Source organism: Gopherus evgoodei, chromosome 14 (genome assembly GCF_007399415.2).
Source record: "Gopherus evgoodei ecotype Sinaloan lineage chromosome 14, rGopEvg1_v1.p, whole genome shotgun sequence".
Lineage (NCBI taxonomy): Eukaryota > Metazoa > Chordata > Testudines > Testudinidae > Gopherus > Gopherus evgoodei.
In genome coordinates, this window is record NC_044335.1 from 32,382,162 (window position 1) to 32,395,101 (window position 12,940).

The 12,940-nt window shown below is 43.7% G+C and overlaps 1 protein-coding gene across 3 annotated transcripts in view; it reads left to right on the plus strand.

Moving 5' to 3' along the window:
- The window catches only part of NFS1 (NFS1 cysteine desulfurase), a 37,399-nt gene extending 30,943 nt beyond the window's left edge, over positions 1-6,456 (plus strand). For all 3 annotated transcript variants that reach the window (XM_030532799.1, XM_030532800.1, XM_030532801.1), the window contains 3 exons: positions 3,705-3,788; positions 3,925-4,014; positions 4,564-6,456. In XM_030532799.1, the coding sequence (XP_030388659.1) occupies positions 3,705-3,788; positions 3,925-4,014; positions 4,564-4,627 (238 nt within the window). In that variant the 3' untranslated portion in view covers positions 4,628-6,456. The remainder of the gene's footprint in view (positions 1-3,704; positions 3,789-3,924; positions 4,015-4,563) is intronic.
- Positions 6,457-12,940: the final 6,484 nt, after the last annotated feature.

The window sequence follows — 12,940 nt, forward strand, 5'->3', positions numbered from 1 at the left end:
ATCTTTCCTCATATGTCATGTTTTCTAGACCTTTAATTATTTTTTGTTGCTCTCCTCTGGACTTTCTCCAGTTTGTCTATATCTTTCCTGGTCCCCAGAGCTGGACACAATACTCCAGTTGAGGCCTTATCAATGCTGAGCATAATGGAAGAATTAGTTATCCTATCTTGCTTACAGCACTCCTATTGGTGTATCCCAGAATTATGTTTGTTTTCTTTGCAACAGTATTACATTGTTGATTCATTTACTTTGTGATCTGCTATAACTCCAGATCTTTTTCTGCAGTACTCCTTCCTAGGCAGTCATTTCCCATTTTGTATTTGTGCGATTGATTATTCCTTCCTAAGTGGAGTATTTTGCATTTGTCCATATTCAATTTCATCCTATTTAATTCAGACAATTTCTCCAGATTTTCAAGATTCTGAATTCTAATCCTGTCCTCTAAAGCACTCATAACCCATCCCAGATTGGTATCATTCACAGGCAAGTGTACTGTTGAAGATATTCAATAGAACCAGACTCAGGACAGTTTCCTGTAGAACACCACTCAATATGTCCTTCCAGCTCAGTTGATATCGACTCTGAGTATGGTTTTCCAGCCAGTTATGCACCCACCTTATAATAGGTTCATCTAGGCCGTATTTCTCTAGTTTGTTTCTGAGACGGTCATGTGAGACAGGATCAAAAGCCTTACTAAAGTCTACACTTGCACCCTATCCACAAGGCTTGTAACTCTGTCAAAGAAGGACATTAGGTTGGTTTGACATGATTTGCACTTGAAAAATCCATGTTGACTGTTACTTTATTTTCTTCTAGGTGCTTACATAGTGATTGTTGGAGCAAATAATCAATTATCATTTCAGATACCAAAGTTAAGATGACTGGTCTGTAATTCCCTGGGTTGCCCTTATTCCCCTTTTCATAGATAGGGAAATACAGTGCCATCTTCCGGTCCTCTGGTATCTCTCCCATCCTCCACAAGTTCTCAAAGATAATCACTAATGTCTTGGAGGTCTCTTCAGCCAGTTCTTTAAGTATTCTAGTATGTATTTCATCAGGCCCTCCTGACTTGAAGACCTGTAACTTGTCTAAGTAATTCTTAAGTTATTCTCTTCCTATTTTAGCCTCAAATCCTACCCCATTTACACTGATGTTCACTAGTTTAGTGGTCCAATCACTGCTATATTTTTTTAAACAAACAAAAAGAGGCATTTAACTTTGGCCATTGCTGCATTTTCTGTTGTTGTCTTCCCCCTCATTGAGTAACAGGCCTGCCCTGTCCCTGATCTTCCTCTTGCTTCTCAGTTATTTGTAAAATGCGTTGTTACACTTTCTATAAACTAGTTTTGTGCCTTGGTCTTTCTAATTTTGTCCCTACGTGCTTGTGTTGCTTTTTTATATTTGTCCTTTGTAATTTGACCTTCCTGCTTGTTGTGTGACTCTTGCCTCGCTTCCCATCTTTCCTACCCATTGAGATAGTTTGCTCTTGTACCCTTATTAAAGTCTTTTTAAAAAACTGCCAACTCTCCTGAACTTTTCCCTTTAGACTTGCTTCCCAGGGGATCTTATCTACCACTTCTCTGAGTTTGCTGGTCTACTTTTGAGAAATCCATTGTCTTTTTATTGTGCTGTTTTCTTTCCTACCATTCCTTAGAATCGTGAACTCTGTCATTTCGTGATGACTTTCACCCAACTTGTCTTTCACCTTCACATTCTCATCTAGTTCCTCCTCATTTGTCAGAATCAAATTGAGAATAGCCCCTCCCCTTCTCACTTCCTCCACCTTCTGTAATTAAAAGTGGTCTCCGTTGCATTCCATGAACTTGTTGGATAATCTGTGCCCTGCTAGATTATTTTCCCAACAGATGTCTGGTCCACCATCACCACCAAGTCCTGTGTTCTGGATGATTTCGTTAGTTTTTTATAAAAAGCCTCAGCCACCTCTTCTTCCTGGTTTGGTGGTCTGTTGTAGACAGACACAATGACATCACCCTTGACTTCTTTATGCCTTTTATCCTTACCCAGGCACTTAACAGATCTGCCTCCCACTTCTTTCTCAACCTTAGTGCAAACATATACATCTTGGATATACAAGGCAACACCACCTCCCCCTTTTCTCTGCCTGTACTTCCTGAACAAGCTGAACCATTCCATACTAGCATTCCAGTCATGGGAATTATCCCACCAAGTCTCTGATGCCAGTTATGTCATAATAGTGAGTATTCACTAGTATTTCTGGTTTATATTTATAGTCCAGTTTGTTCTCCATATTTCTTGCATTAGGATACAGGCATCTCGGATGTTCATTAGATTTCTCCTCAATATCTCTTTTTATCTGTCCTTTGCTCCTCTACGATTGTCCATGTTTCCCCCAGATTCCAACCCTTCACCCACATCTCCATGTTCTGGACTTACCCATGGGTTTTTGTCTCCTGACCCTGTCGAATCTAGTTTAAAGCCCATCTACCAGGCTAGCCAGTCTGTATCCGAAGATACCCTTCCCCTTCCTGGATAGGTGGACCCCCTCTGTGCTCAGCAGTCCTTCTCAGATCAGGATCCCATCCTTGAGGAAGTCAAAACCTTCCTGGTGACACCATCCGCTCAGCCATGTATTTACCTCCAGAACGTGTCTGTCTCTGCTCAGGCCTCTGCCCTTGACCAGAAGGATAGATGAGAACAACACCTGTGCCCCAATATCCTTCACCCTCCCTCCCAGAGCCCTGTAATCACTCTGGATCTGCTCTGGGTCAGACCTGGCAGTATTGTTAGTGCCCACATGGACAAGCAGCTGAGGTTAGTAATCAGAGGGCCGGGGGGGAGGGATAGCTCAGTGGTTTGAGCATCGGCCTGCTAAACCCAGGGTTGTGAGTTCAATCCTTGAGGGGGCCATTTGGGGATTGGTCCTGCTTTGAGCAGGGGATTGGAGTGGATGATCTCCTGAGGTCCCTTCCAACCCTAATAATCTATGATTCTGTGATCCTCAGCAATCCCTCTGTAATGTCTCAGGTACAGGCCCCTGGCAGGCAGCACACCTCCCGGGATGCCAGGTCAGGCCAGCAGATGGATACCTCTGTCCCCCTGACCACCATCATCCTTCAATGCCTCTTGGGAGTGATGGCTGCAATCCTTGCAGCCTTGGTCTCCTTCACTTTTGCAGGGGATTCCTCATCCTTTATTGACAGGGCAGAATACTGGTTTGTCATCTCTATGTCTGGGAGCCAGAGTGGAGCACTGCCTGCTGCTGGAACTAACTAGCAGCCAGATTTCTCCTTGTGAAGGAGCGATTTCCTCCTGCCCTGGTGGTGCCACTGCAATCCTCTCCAGCTGATTTCTTTGTCAGAGTGGAGGTCTCCATATGCATATTTGCATTCTTCTCTTTCCTCAAACTGCTGTCTCACTAACCTTGTTCCCAGCTACTGCTTCCTCCCTGCCCATCCTTCTCTTCTGCTGTTCCTGGAATCCCCGGTCTTGCCACAGTTCCTGATTACTTGCCTGCGCCGTCTTGTTTTGACTGACTCTCCTCCCCAGGGATCTAGGGTAATTATGTGTTTTGTAGAGAGCCATGGAGACTTATGGTGATGCTTAGAGTCTAGAAATCGGATATTCTTAAGTAGAAATTACAGCTAGTACAGAATGTTAAATGTCATTAGTATAAGAGCTCTATGTGAAAAAAGGGCAAAATTCTTTCTTTCCCTTTTCCTCAGTGCTTGCACATCTGCCTCTCTGGAGCCGTCTTATGTGTTACGAGCAATTGGGACTGATGAAGACTTGGCTCACTCATCCATAAGGTCAGTGATATGACCCTTGTTGTCTTTTCCAAATAGTTTCCTCTCCTACGCTCAGAGCAGACTCTGTTCTCCTATCCTACCTTCCCGTGCGTGCACGACGTTAGCACCTACACAGTATTTCTTTGTTTTGTTTTAGGTTTGGCATTGGTCGTTTCACTACAGAAGAAGAAGTAGATTACACAGTGCAGAAGTGCATACAGCATGTCAAAAGGCTGAGGGAGATGAGGTGAGCCACTTCCTTACTGAGCTTAAAAGACAATGAATTACTGCACATTTCCGCTAAGCTTTTCTGGAATGTGTAAGGCCTGTGATTTCTGGTTTTCCTTATGTTTAAAATTGTGGGAATTGGAGGGTTTTACAGAAATTCAAAAATGGGTGAAAATCCGTGCAAAAAGTTACCTTCCCAGTTCTCTGTGTAAATACCAGGGTTAATCCTGGGCCTCCTCTGGCACCCAAGTGGGTTGCTATCACCTGAAGAACACTAGAGAAAATAGAGAAGAAATATTACCTGAATGGAACCCCTATGCCAAAATAACCTCTCCTGCTGCTGAGGTGAGACACGAGGGCCTGGAGCCAGGAGAGAGCAGGGGAAATCAAGACCGAGGAAGAGCAGGAGGGTGGGAGACCAGCCCTTCCTCCCCCAATAGGGAAATTTTTTTTACTGTTTGTCAGATTCCTTGAACAGATACAGAAGCATCTTATTTGTGGTTGATTGTCAGTGATACCATTATCCTTGGCATACCAGCTGACATCTAATTTTTTTTTCTATTTACAGTCCACTGTGGGAAATGGTGCAGGATGGAGTTGACCTGAAAAGTATTAAATGGACCCAGCACTAGGAAAGCTGTTGAGTTATAACCTTGGACTATATGGATGTGGATTAAAGTGAATTTTCTGTACATTCCTGAGGAAAGCCATATGGCATTTGCTTTTTTACATGGTCAGTCTGGTGGTAGGGGTCTGAAAACAGAACTGAGGTGAAGCTGAATCTCATACACTTATTTACGCACAAGATAACTTGCACTGTGACCTCGCTTCCTTGGAATTGCATTTTCTGTCACAAGAGTGGAACTGGGCCCTTTAACCCTGATTTATCTTGCTGCAGAAGAGTCCCTCTGTTAGGAAGTTCATCTTTCTTGGCATCACATGCATGCTGCAGCAGTGCTGTTTGTGGTAAAGCTTTATTGCCAAGAGTCTTGTTTCACTTACTCCAGTGATTTTTATTTGATTCAGTAACATTAGTCTCAAACAACAACCTGCTTTCTGTGTTCAGATAGTTGTACTTACATAAGGCACCTCTAAAGGAAACAGAAATCTTAGTTTATGGTTCTAGAATGGTGTATACTTGTGTTAAGGGTATATTCCAGACTCATTCATATCTGTAGTTAAGAGCCTCTTTCCCAATTGAACAAAAGATTTTTGCCTCTTCCAGTTTGGTTTAGTTTGATTTTTGCAGTTCTACATTCTTACATTTGTTTCTCTCCTGATCCTTATACAAGCCAATGTGTGTTAACCCAAAGTATTCTTCCACCTTTCCAGAATCTAGGATAGGTTGATGCACTTCGCTGTCTGCATCAATTGTTTCTTTCCATGCAGTCTGTCTGTTTGCAAGTAAAGAAAGAAAAGTTGTATGTAATAGAATGTATTTCTGGGGCTGGGAAGGAGCAGGATACGTTGGCTTCAGTGGAAGTGGAAGCTTTTAGTTTGGCAGGAGTGGTGAGACAGAAAAGACACCAGCTCTAATGCATGGAAATGCTTTAAATACTGTTTGCTCTTTTCTTGGTGATGGAACCTTTCTCCACTACCCATCAAGAATATGACCATGGGCACTAGCATCCTAATTTCTTTATGGGGCCTGTTGCCTTCCCCATATTCTAGTCTGCCAAACTGGTTCTGTAAGCAGGAGGTAGGAATAGATGAGCTCTGAGGAGAGTTCTTGACACTCCAGGTTTACACCCTTTTTGTTACTAGAGATAGTCATGGGAACAGCATCCATTCCATTCAGGCATTGGGGAAAACGTCCATTAAAATGGGCTAAGTTGAATTAAATGTCAGTTTTTGGTTTCTTGCCTTCTTTTAGGAATTTAACCCTACGTTATAAAGTGCCTTTGTCTTACCCAGCTTTGTATGCAGACTACTCCTCAGAAGGTAGCTAGTTCACAGATGAATGCTGTGCTAGCCACTTGATCCTAGGCATCCTACTGACACTGCATGTCTCCTGTTGGGAGCTGCAGAGGGACATCTCCTGGCTACCTTGAGGATGAACCCAGACATGAAAGCTGTCTCCTGGAACCTAAATCTCACTTTGCAAGGTGGCGTGCCTTGCAGAGCCCTGCAAACTCTGATCAGGAAGGCTTGTGTTGTATCAGTTGCACCGAGGAGAGTAGATTTGTCCTTTCATAATAGGTGCAGATACTCTTGGATCACTCTCTGTTTGAAGTGGTTGGTGGCTTTAGCAGTTTTAATATTGTTGGGATGGGAACTTATAATGATTTCAAAAATTTTTAAAGATTTGATGTATAACTGGTTTTCAAAAGAGTTGTAATATATACCTTGTGCATATAGGTCTGAGTAACCATGTAGTAACACTTCCCAGCATGTGTTTAAAACATTTATCTGAAATTGTTCTGCTTCCTGCATTGTAAATATAAATAAGATTTAAACTTGATTGTTTTCAGTTATACATTTGGAGGAAAACAGATATAAAATGGGGTGTTAATTGTTCATCCACGCAGGCCTATAGAATAACTTTAAAATGGAGTAAAAGCCTATTCTGAAGGGGATGTGCTCAGATTTCTCCTCTTGGAAACTCCCTGCAAGTCTCGGAATAATCTGCATTTGTTCCATGAATGGCACTCTAGTGACAGGTGCAGCTCTGCATATGGTATAGACAATGGATATTTGCTGTACTTTGCCCTTAGATTTTTTCAGTCAGAAACAATACACTCCCAATAAAATTACATACATAAAATAGCCCACATACAATATTGTGAACAGGTTATGCAGGTTGAGGACTTATAAAGACACTGAGGTTAGTAAACCACCACCTACTCTGCCATTAAGGATCTAGAATGATAAAACTCCCAAAGCTTAGCCAAAGGCTTCTGTGAGCTCTGTCTCCTTTCTAGATGTCTTAGAGTTTGATTAGACATCCTCAAACTTAATATACGTGCTCTGATTTAATACAACGTGATTTGGATCCTTGATCATTTGAAAAGAGCCCTGATGACTTGAACGTGAGTAACATCTGAAGTAAGAAGATTGAGACTTTAGTACTGCATGAACTGGTTTGGGCAACAAGAGACCCTCCATTCACGGATGTATGTTTCAAAATGTTAAATAATGATAATGTTTGCAGTGTTGTGGTAGCCATGTTGGTCCCAGAATATTAGAGAGACAAGATTGGTAAAGCACTATCTCTTATTGGCCCAACTTCTGTTTGAGAGAGACAAGCTTTGGAACTTACACAGAGCTCTTCTTCAGGTCCTGAAGTTGGTCTGCTAAAAGACAATACATCACCCACCTTGTTGCAAATAATGACAATATATGAGTCCAGATGGAAAAAAAGAAATTATGGTGATCCTTCCAGTCACACAAGTGAAAGAAGAAAGAAAACAAAGTAGTGGAGGTGAACCACTGGCTGCTCAACTGGGGTGAAGCTGAAAGTTTTGTGGCGCATGGGGCTACAGTCAGATTGGGGGGGTAGGTGAATGGGCTGGCCTGCATCTCACAGGTAGATGAGCTAACGTGCTTAATTGGAGACTAGCTGCAGTAGCTAGGAAGGCATTAAACTAACGGGGAGGGGGAGTGCTAAGAACGTACACGCTCAAATGCTGTGTATTGTGAACAAATTGAACCAATGTGACAAAGTGAAAAAAGGAAAACTATCAATTGCTTATAGTGCTAAGGTGTCTGGGTGCCAAGCAAGAAGAAATCTGATAGAATTGGCATTACTGATATCTAGAGGGGTGATTTGCATGCTAAAATCACTAGTTATAACCTGTTTAGAAAAGGTAGAGAGCATGGCACTCTACATTAGACACCGTTACCTGTTTTAAAGTTATTGATAACTCCAAACCACACACTCTTGAGTGTGTGTGGATCAATGTACTAATTCACAAAGCCCAGCTGGGAGGTGCTGGCAGGGGTCTGTTACAGATCACTGAATCAAACCAGAGAACAGGATCAGTTATTCCATAAGCACCTGTCTATAATGTGTAGACTTCAGTTTGGGAGACAAATGCTTAAAGCTCTTGCAGCCACTAGTAAATCATCATTAGGGTTTTTAAGAATTATAGATGGTAATTTACCTCACATCAGGAGAAATAATTTTGTTAATTGGTTTGGACATCATTCTGACTGATAAAGATGAATTCATAACTGGACTGGAAGCTGATGAGTGCTTAGGGACCAGTGATCATGGCCAAATAAAATACACTCCTAGCAAGTTTTGTACTTGGTGCTTCAAAAGGGTTAATTTCCCAACACTGATGAAAATGGAGTATAATTGGTTAGGAGGGAAACCTTAGAAATGTGAATGAAAGTGGGAACCCCTGAAGAAGAGAGTATGTTATGGCCAAAAAGCTACTATCCCAAAATCAAGGAAGAGGACAGGTTTGGTTAAAAACCCATCCTGCTTCTGTGGCGAAGCGAAGGCAGCAATTAGAAGTAAATAAAAGCAATATACAAGTGATAAAGGGGGAAGCATATAACTTTACGTTTATGTTGATTGCTGTGAAATGCAGAAAATTTATCCGGGGAACAACTTGAAGAGCACGGTCTGTTTAGCTTATCAAAGGGAAGACTGAGAAGTGACTATCAGTGTAGAAGTATCTTCAGAACATACCAACTACTAAAGGGCTCTTCAGTCTAGCAGGGAAAGGCAGAACAAGAACCAGGGGCTAGAAGCTGAAGCTTCTAAATTAAATTAAAATTAGAAATAAGGCAGATGTTTTAACAGTGCGGGTGATCAACCATTGGAACAAAACACCAGGGGAAGTGATGGGTTCTCCATAGCGCAGTGGTTCTCAAACGGGTTCGCGAGGGTACCCCAGGAGGTCTGTGAGTCATGTCTGGGGCCACCAGCCCCACAGATCAACTCCTTCCCCTCCCTCCTAGCACCTTCTGCACCCCACTCAACAACTGTTCCATGGCATGCAGGAGGCACTGAGAAGGAGAGGGAGGAACGGGGAGCGGGGTGGGGCCTTGGGGGAAGGGGTGGAGTGAGGGCAGAGCCTGGGGCTGAGTAGGGGTTGAACACCCCCATGGAAAATTAGAAGACAGCTTGGATGTCCGTGAAAATTTTTAAATTAAAATAGGGGTCCTTGAGTTGTTCAAGTTTGAGAACTGCTGCCATAGTGTGATATCTTCATATCAAGATGGGGTGTCTTTCTGGAAGTTGTGCTTTAGCCAAACACAGGCTACTGGGCTCAATTCTGGGGTAATGGTAAAATGTAATCATCTGTGCTATACAGGATGTCATGCTAGGTGATGGAATGGTCCCTGCTGGGATCCTGCAAACAGGAGGAAGATGGCTTTTCAAGAACACACTGCTTGTAATTTTAACTTTGACAGTTGTTACTGAAAGAATCAGCTGCGAACAATCACCTCCCCACCAACACCAGCCAAATCTTTTGGTCCATGAGCAACTCAGTGTTTTTCTGTTAAGTTCTTCCTTCTCAAAGAACTGGCTGTCTTCTTTGTTTTACTGTAGTTTGCCACCAGGTTTCACTATAAAAACCCTATTTTATGCTTTTTAGCCATCTACCTATAGTTTGTCTTAGAAAATTCATTTGTCCTGAAAATTGCTGGATTTCCTAGGAAGGCAAGGAAGAATTTTTCTGCAGTGTTTGATGAAAATTGGTCAAACTTCTTGTTACAGGTTATTAAAAGTCATATAGTTTTAAATTGCACTTGACATTTTTTTCATTCTAGTTGTCCCATTATCCCCTCTGGTGGTGCCTTGCCCTGCATCACTTCTGCTCCCAGACCCATGTCTCTCCTCTAGATGCTCTTGGAGTACAGCATCAAACTCAGCCATCAGTTCCACAATTTTAAGGAAGTTTCCATTGTATGGCACATACAGCTGATCTGAAGTGTCACGCAGTGCTAGGTTTTGGGTAGCAAGCATTCTCACAATGACAATGAGCCTTTTCAGAACATTTTGCCAGTAAAGAGACTCTGATGCAATCTTCTCTTGATGCTGGTCATCTATGGTGGCCTTTAACCTTAGTCTCATCTCAAGCTCTTTCCAGCTATGGAATGTTCTCTGGTGATTTGCTGCTTTCTCATGGCATGCCAGATATCTAGCCAGATATTTCCAGTCCTTTGTTCCTATAGAACCCAATGTGGCCGGAACATTAGACTGGGAGCGTTTGCAACAAAAATAGTATGCAGCATTCTGGGGTTTTGAGTACATAATCCATAGCCTCTCTGCTTTGTCACCATTGGGGATTTCACGCCAGTAAAGTGTTGGATGGAAACATCTGTTTTAATTGTCTTTGGGGAACATTAAGTTTTTCACTTGCTGTGGCCCATGCAGTACAAGGAAGTCCCTCAGGCTACTGCTCAAGTGGGTTCACAGTCCTGGGTCATCTAGACTTAAGGAACTAAACTCAGCAGCAGCTGTTTCTTGCGCCTCCACCACACCCTTCTCTGATCTGCACTTTTCTTCAGGAATGTGCATGATTACATCTATTTGAGATGGAGATATGAATGCTGCAGTAGCTGCCAGGTGACCTTCAGTCTGACTAACTGGAAGATCGGGCCTCTCCTCACCACTCACATCCTCACTGTGGCAGGAAGGCTCACCATAAATATTTGTGTCTGTGTATCTCAGGAAAGCGCCTTCCTGCTTAGATAGAAAAGCTTCCTTTGCTTTCTTTCTTTTTCTGAATGCTGCCCCAGAAGGGCGTTTTCTTCCTTCACTCATGACTGCTGTTCTGTGGCAGCTATAATGGTTCTCACCACTCAGTTGAAGGGACAAATAAGCAGGCTGGTAGCAGGCCTGAGAGAGGGAAGATACCAGTGTCTTGAGGACCTAACTGGCTCCTCCTACTGCAGTTGACTGCCTGTTCTCCTCAAGTGGGTTCAGGGAAGCAGCAGGAAACAGGGAGCTCCCTGAGAAGCTGGTGTTAATCAGTCCAGGCTCCTAGGGGTGCTAGAGAGGTACATAAGAGGCTCCTCCTCCTCTCTCTCCCTGCAGCTCCTGCTACTTTCTGTTCTTCCCTCTCACCTTTTCTCCTGCCTGCCTGTTATGTCTCCTGTGCCTTCCTTCCTCCAGCACCGCACTCCACCATCTCTGTGCATTTAGAGCAGAGAGAATACATATGCACCAGCAGCAGACACAATTTTCTACACTCTGGGTCCTAGTGGCTCCCTTCACCCAATCTGGCGCCTGAGATGGCCGCCTCAGTTTGCCTCATGGTAAGGCCAGCCCTGGCAACTGTACACGGCTCCTTTGTTGTCTTCAATAAATTGCTGGTTTTGCCCCAGAGCTGTTTTTTTAAAGACTTTTCCAGCCAGCCCAGTACATTATCTATAAGCTATCTAGGCTTTTCTCTTCTCCCCTCTCACCCTCACTCAGATTCATTCCGTCCCTATTTGAATGGGCCTTGTAGACAGCCAAATTGTCCCCTTTTTAAATATATACACATTGCTCCTTTGCTCCCTGTACTTGTAAACAGACCTTCCTTTCTAGGGGCTTCCTGAGCCCCTCTCCCGGCTACCTCCTGAGCCCCTCCCTCCTGCATGGAGCTGCCCCCATCCTGAGCCCTTTTTGGCAAAACTGGGCATTTGTCCCATTTGCTTTTGCCAACTGATGATGGACAAATGCCCAGTTTTGCCAAACAAGTCGGAGTCCCTGGGGCAGGGCTTAAAAAGGGGACTGTCCTGGCCTAAACAGGACCTATGGTCACCCTAGACTGTAGTAAGAGCTGCCTGGGAGTCTGGGCTAGGAGCTGGGATGCCCGAGAGCAGCCCCCAGACCGTGTCCCTGCCCCCCAGAGTGTGCCATCCAGGACAGGTGGAGGGGCCAGGGCTCCCCACAGCAGCCTGGGCTCCCTGGGTAGCTCTTAACACAGACCAACTTCTGGTCAGGAAGGAGGGATGGCCATGGGGGAAAGGGGGGAGCAGGGGTGTGGCCCCATGTTGATAGTGTGTGTGTACAGGGGGGCAATGTTCTTTGTAGCCTGGGCCCCAATAAATCTTAAGCTGCCTCTGAGGGCAAGGGAAGTGCGCCTTAGCCCCTGCTACCCGGGCTGGAGCACGCTCAGTGTAACTGGAAACTTCAATTTAGTTGCCAGCTTCTAAGATGGCTTTATGGAGCCTGTGCAAGATTTTAAAAGGCTTGTAACTTGGCTAACATTGGGCAGATTTTCATGGGGCCAGACATCCCTAACACCAGGTCCATCCCTTGCTAAAATTCAAGCCCCTGCTCCAAAGTATGGAGGCATTCAAGCTTCTCAAGTGAATGGTTGTAACATATTTCTATCCTAATCTAAAAAATGATTTGTGCTGAAATAACACTCTCCCCACCCCAGCCTGAGGCAGATACCCAGGAAGGAAAATTTCAGCCCAAATAATTAAAGTTTGGCAAAGTTATAAGCAACTAGAAACAGGATCTTATAATGGAAAGTGTCAGGAAACCGGAAGTATATGTGTTACTCCCAGCAATGCAAATACAGAGTAACTAATTCAAATCAGTTTAATCCCTCATTTACGTACCAACAAGGGAGTTAAGTATGGCTGTAGAATGTAGAGTGTAGAATGGACAGTATTGTCATTTTATTTCAATGATTTCAAATAATGCCTCAACTTGGGGTGGTTATTAGTATATTCCTGTTCTGTGAATTTGGGCAGCTCTACAGGGCCAGCATTGTAGCGGATTTTAAGATATGCAAAGTAATTTTCTACATTCATACAGATATTTCAGAAGTTGCATGAATTAAGTATTTAGTCATCTCTTTACCTGTTTATTCCCATGCTGTATGTGCTGTATAGAGCATTCCCTAATTGTTATATTCTTTGGTAAATGTGCACTGTGATGGGGCATTGGCCACACACTGGCCTCTAAGGGGTTATTAGAGCCCTAGGGAGGCTGTGCAGGAGGCAGCCAATTAGAGAAGGTCTGGGCGGAGCAGCCAAGCAGGGCA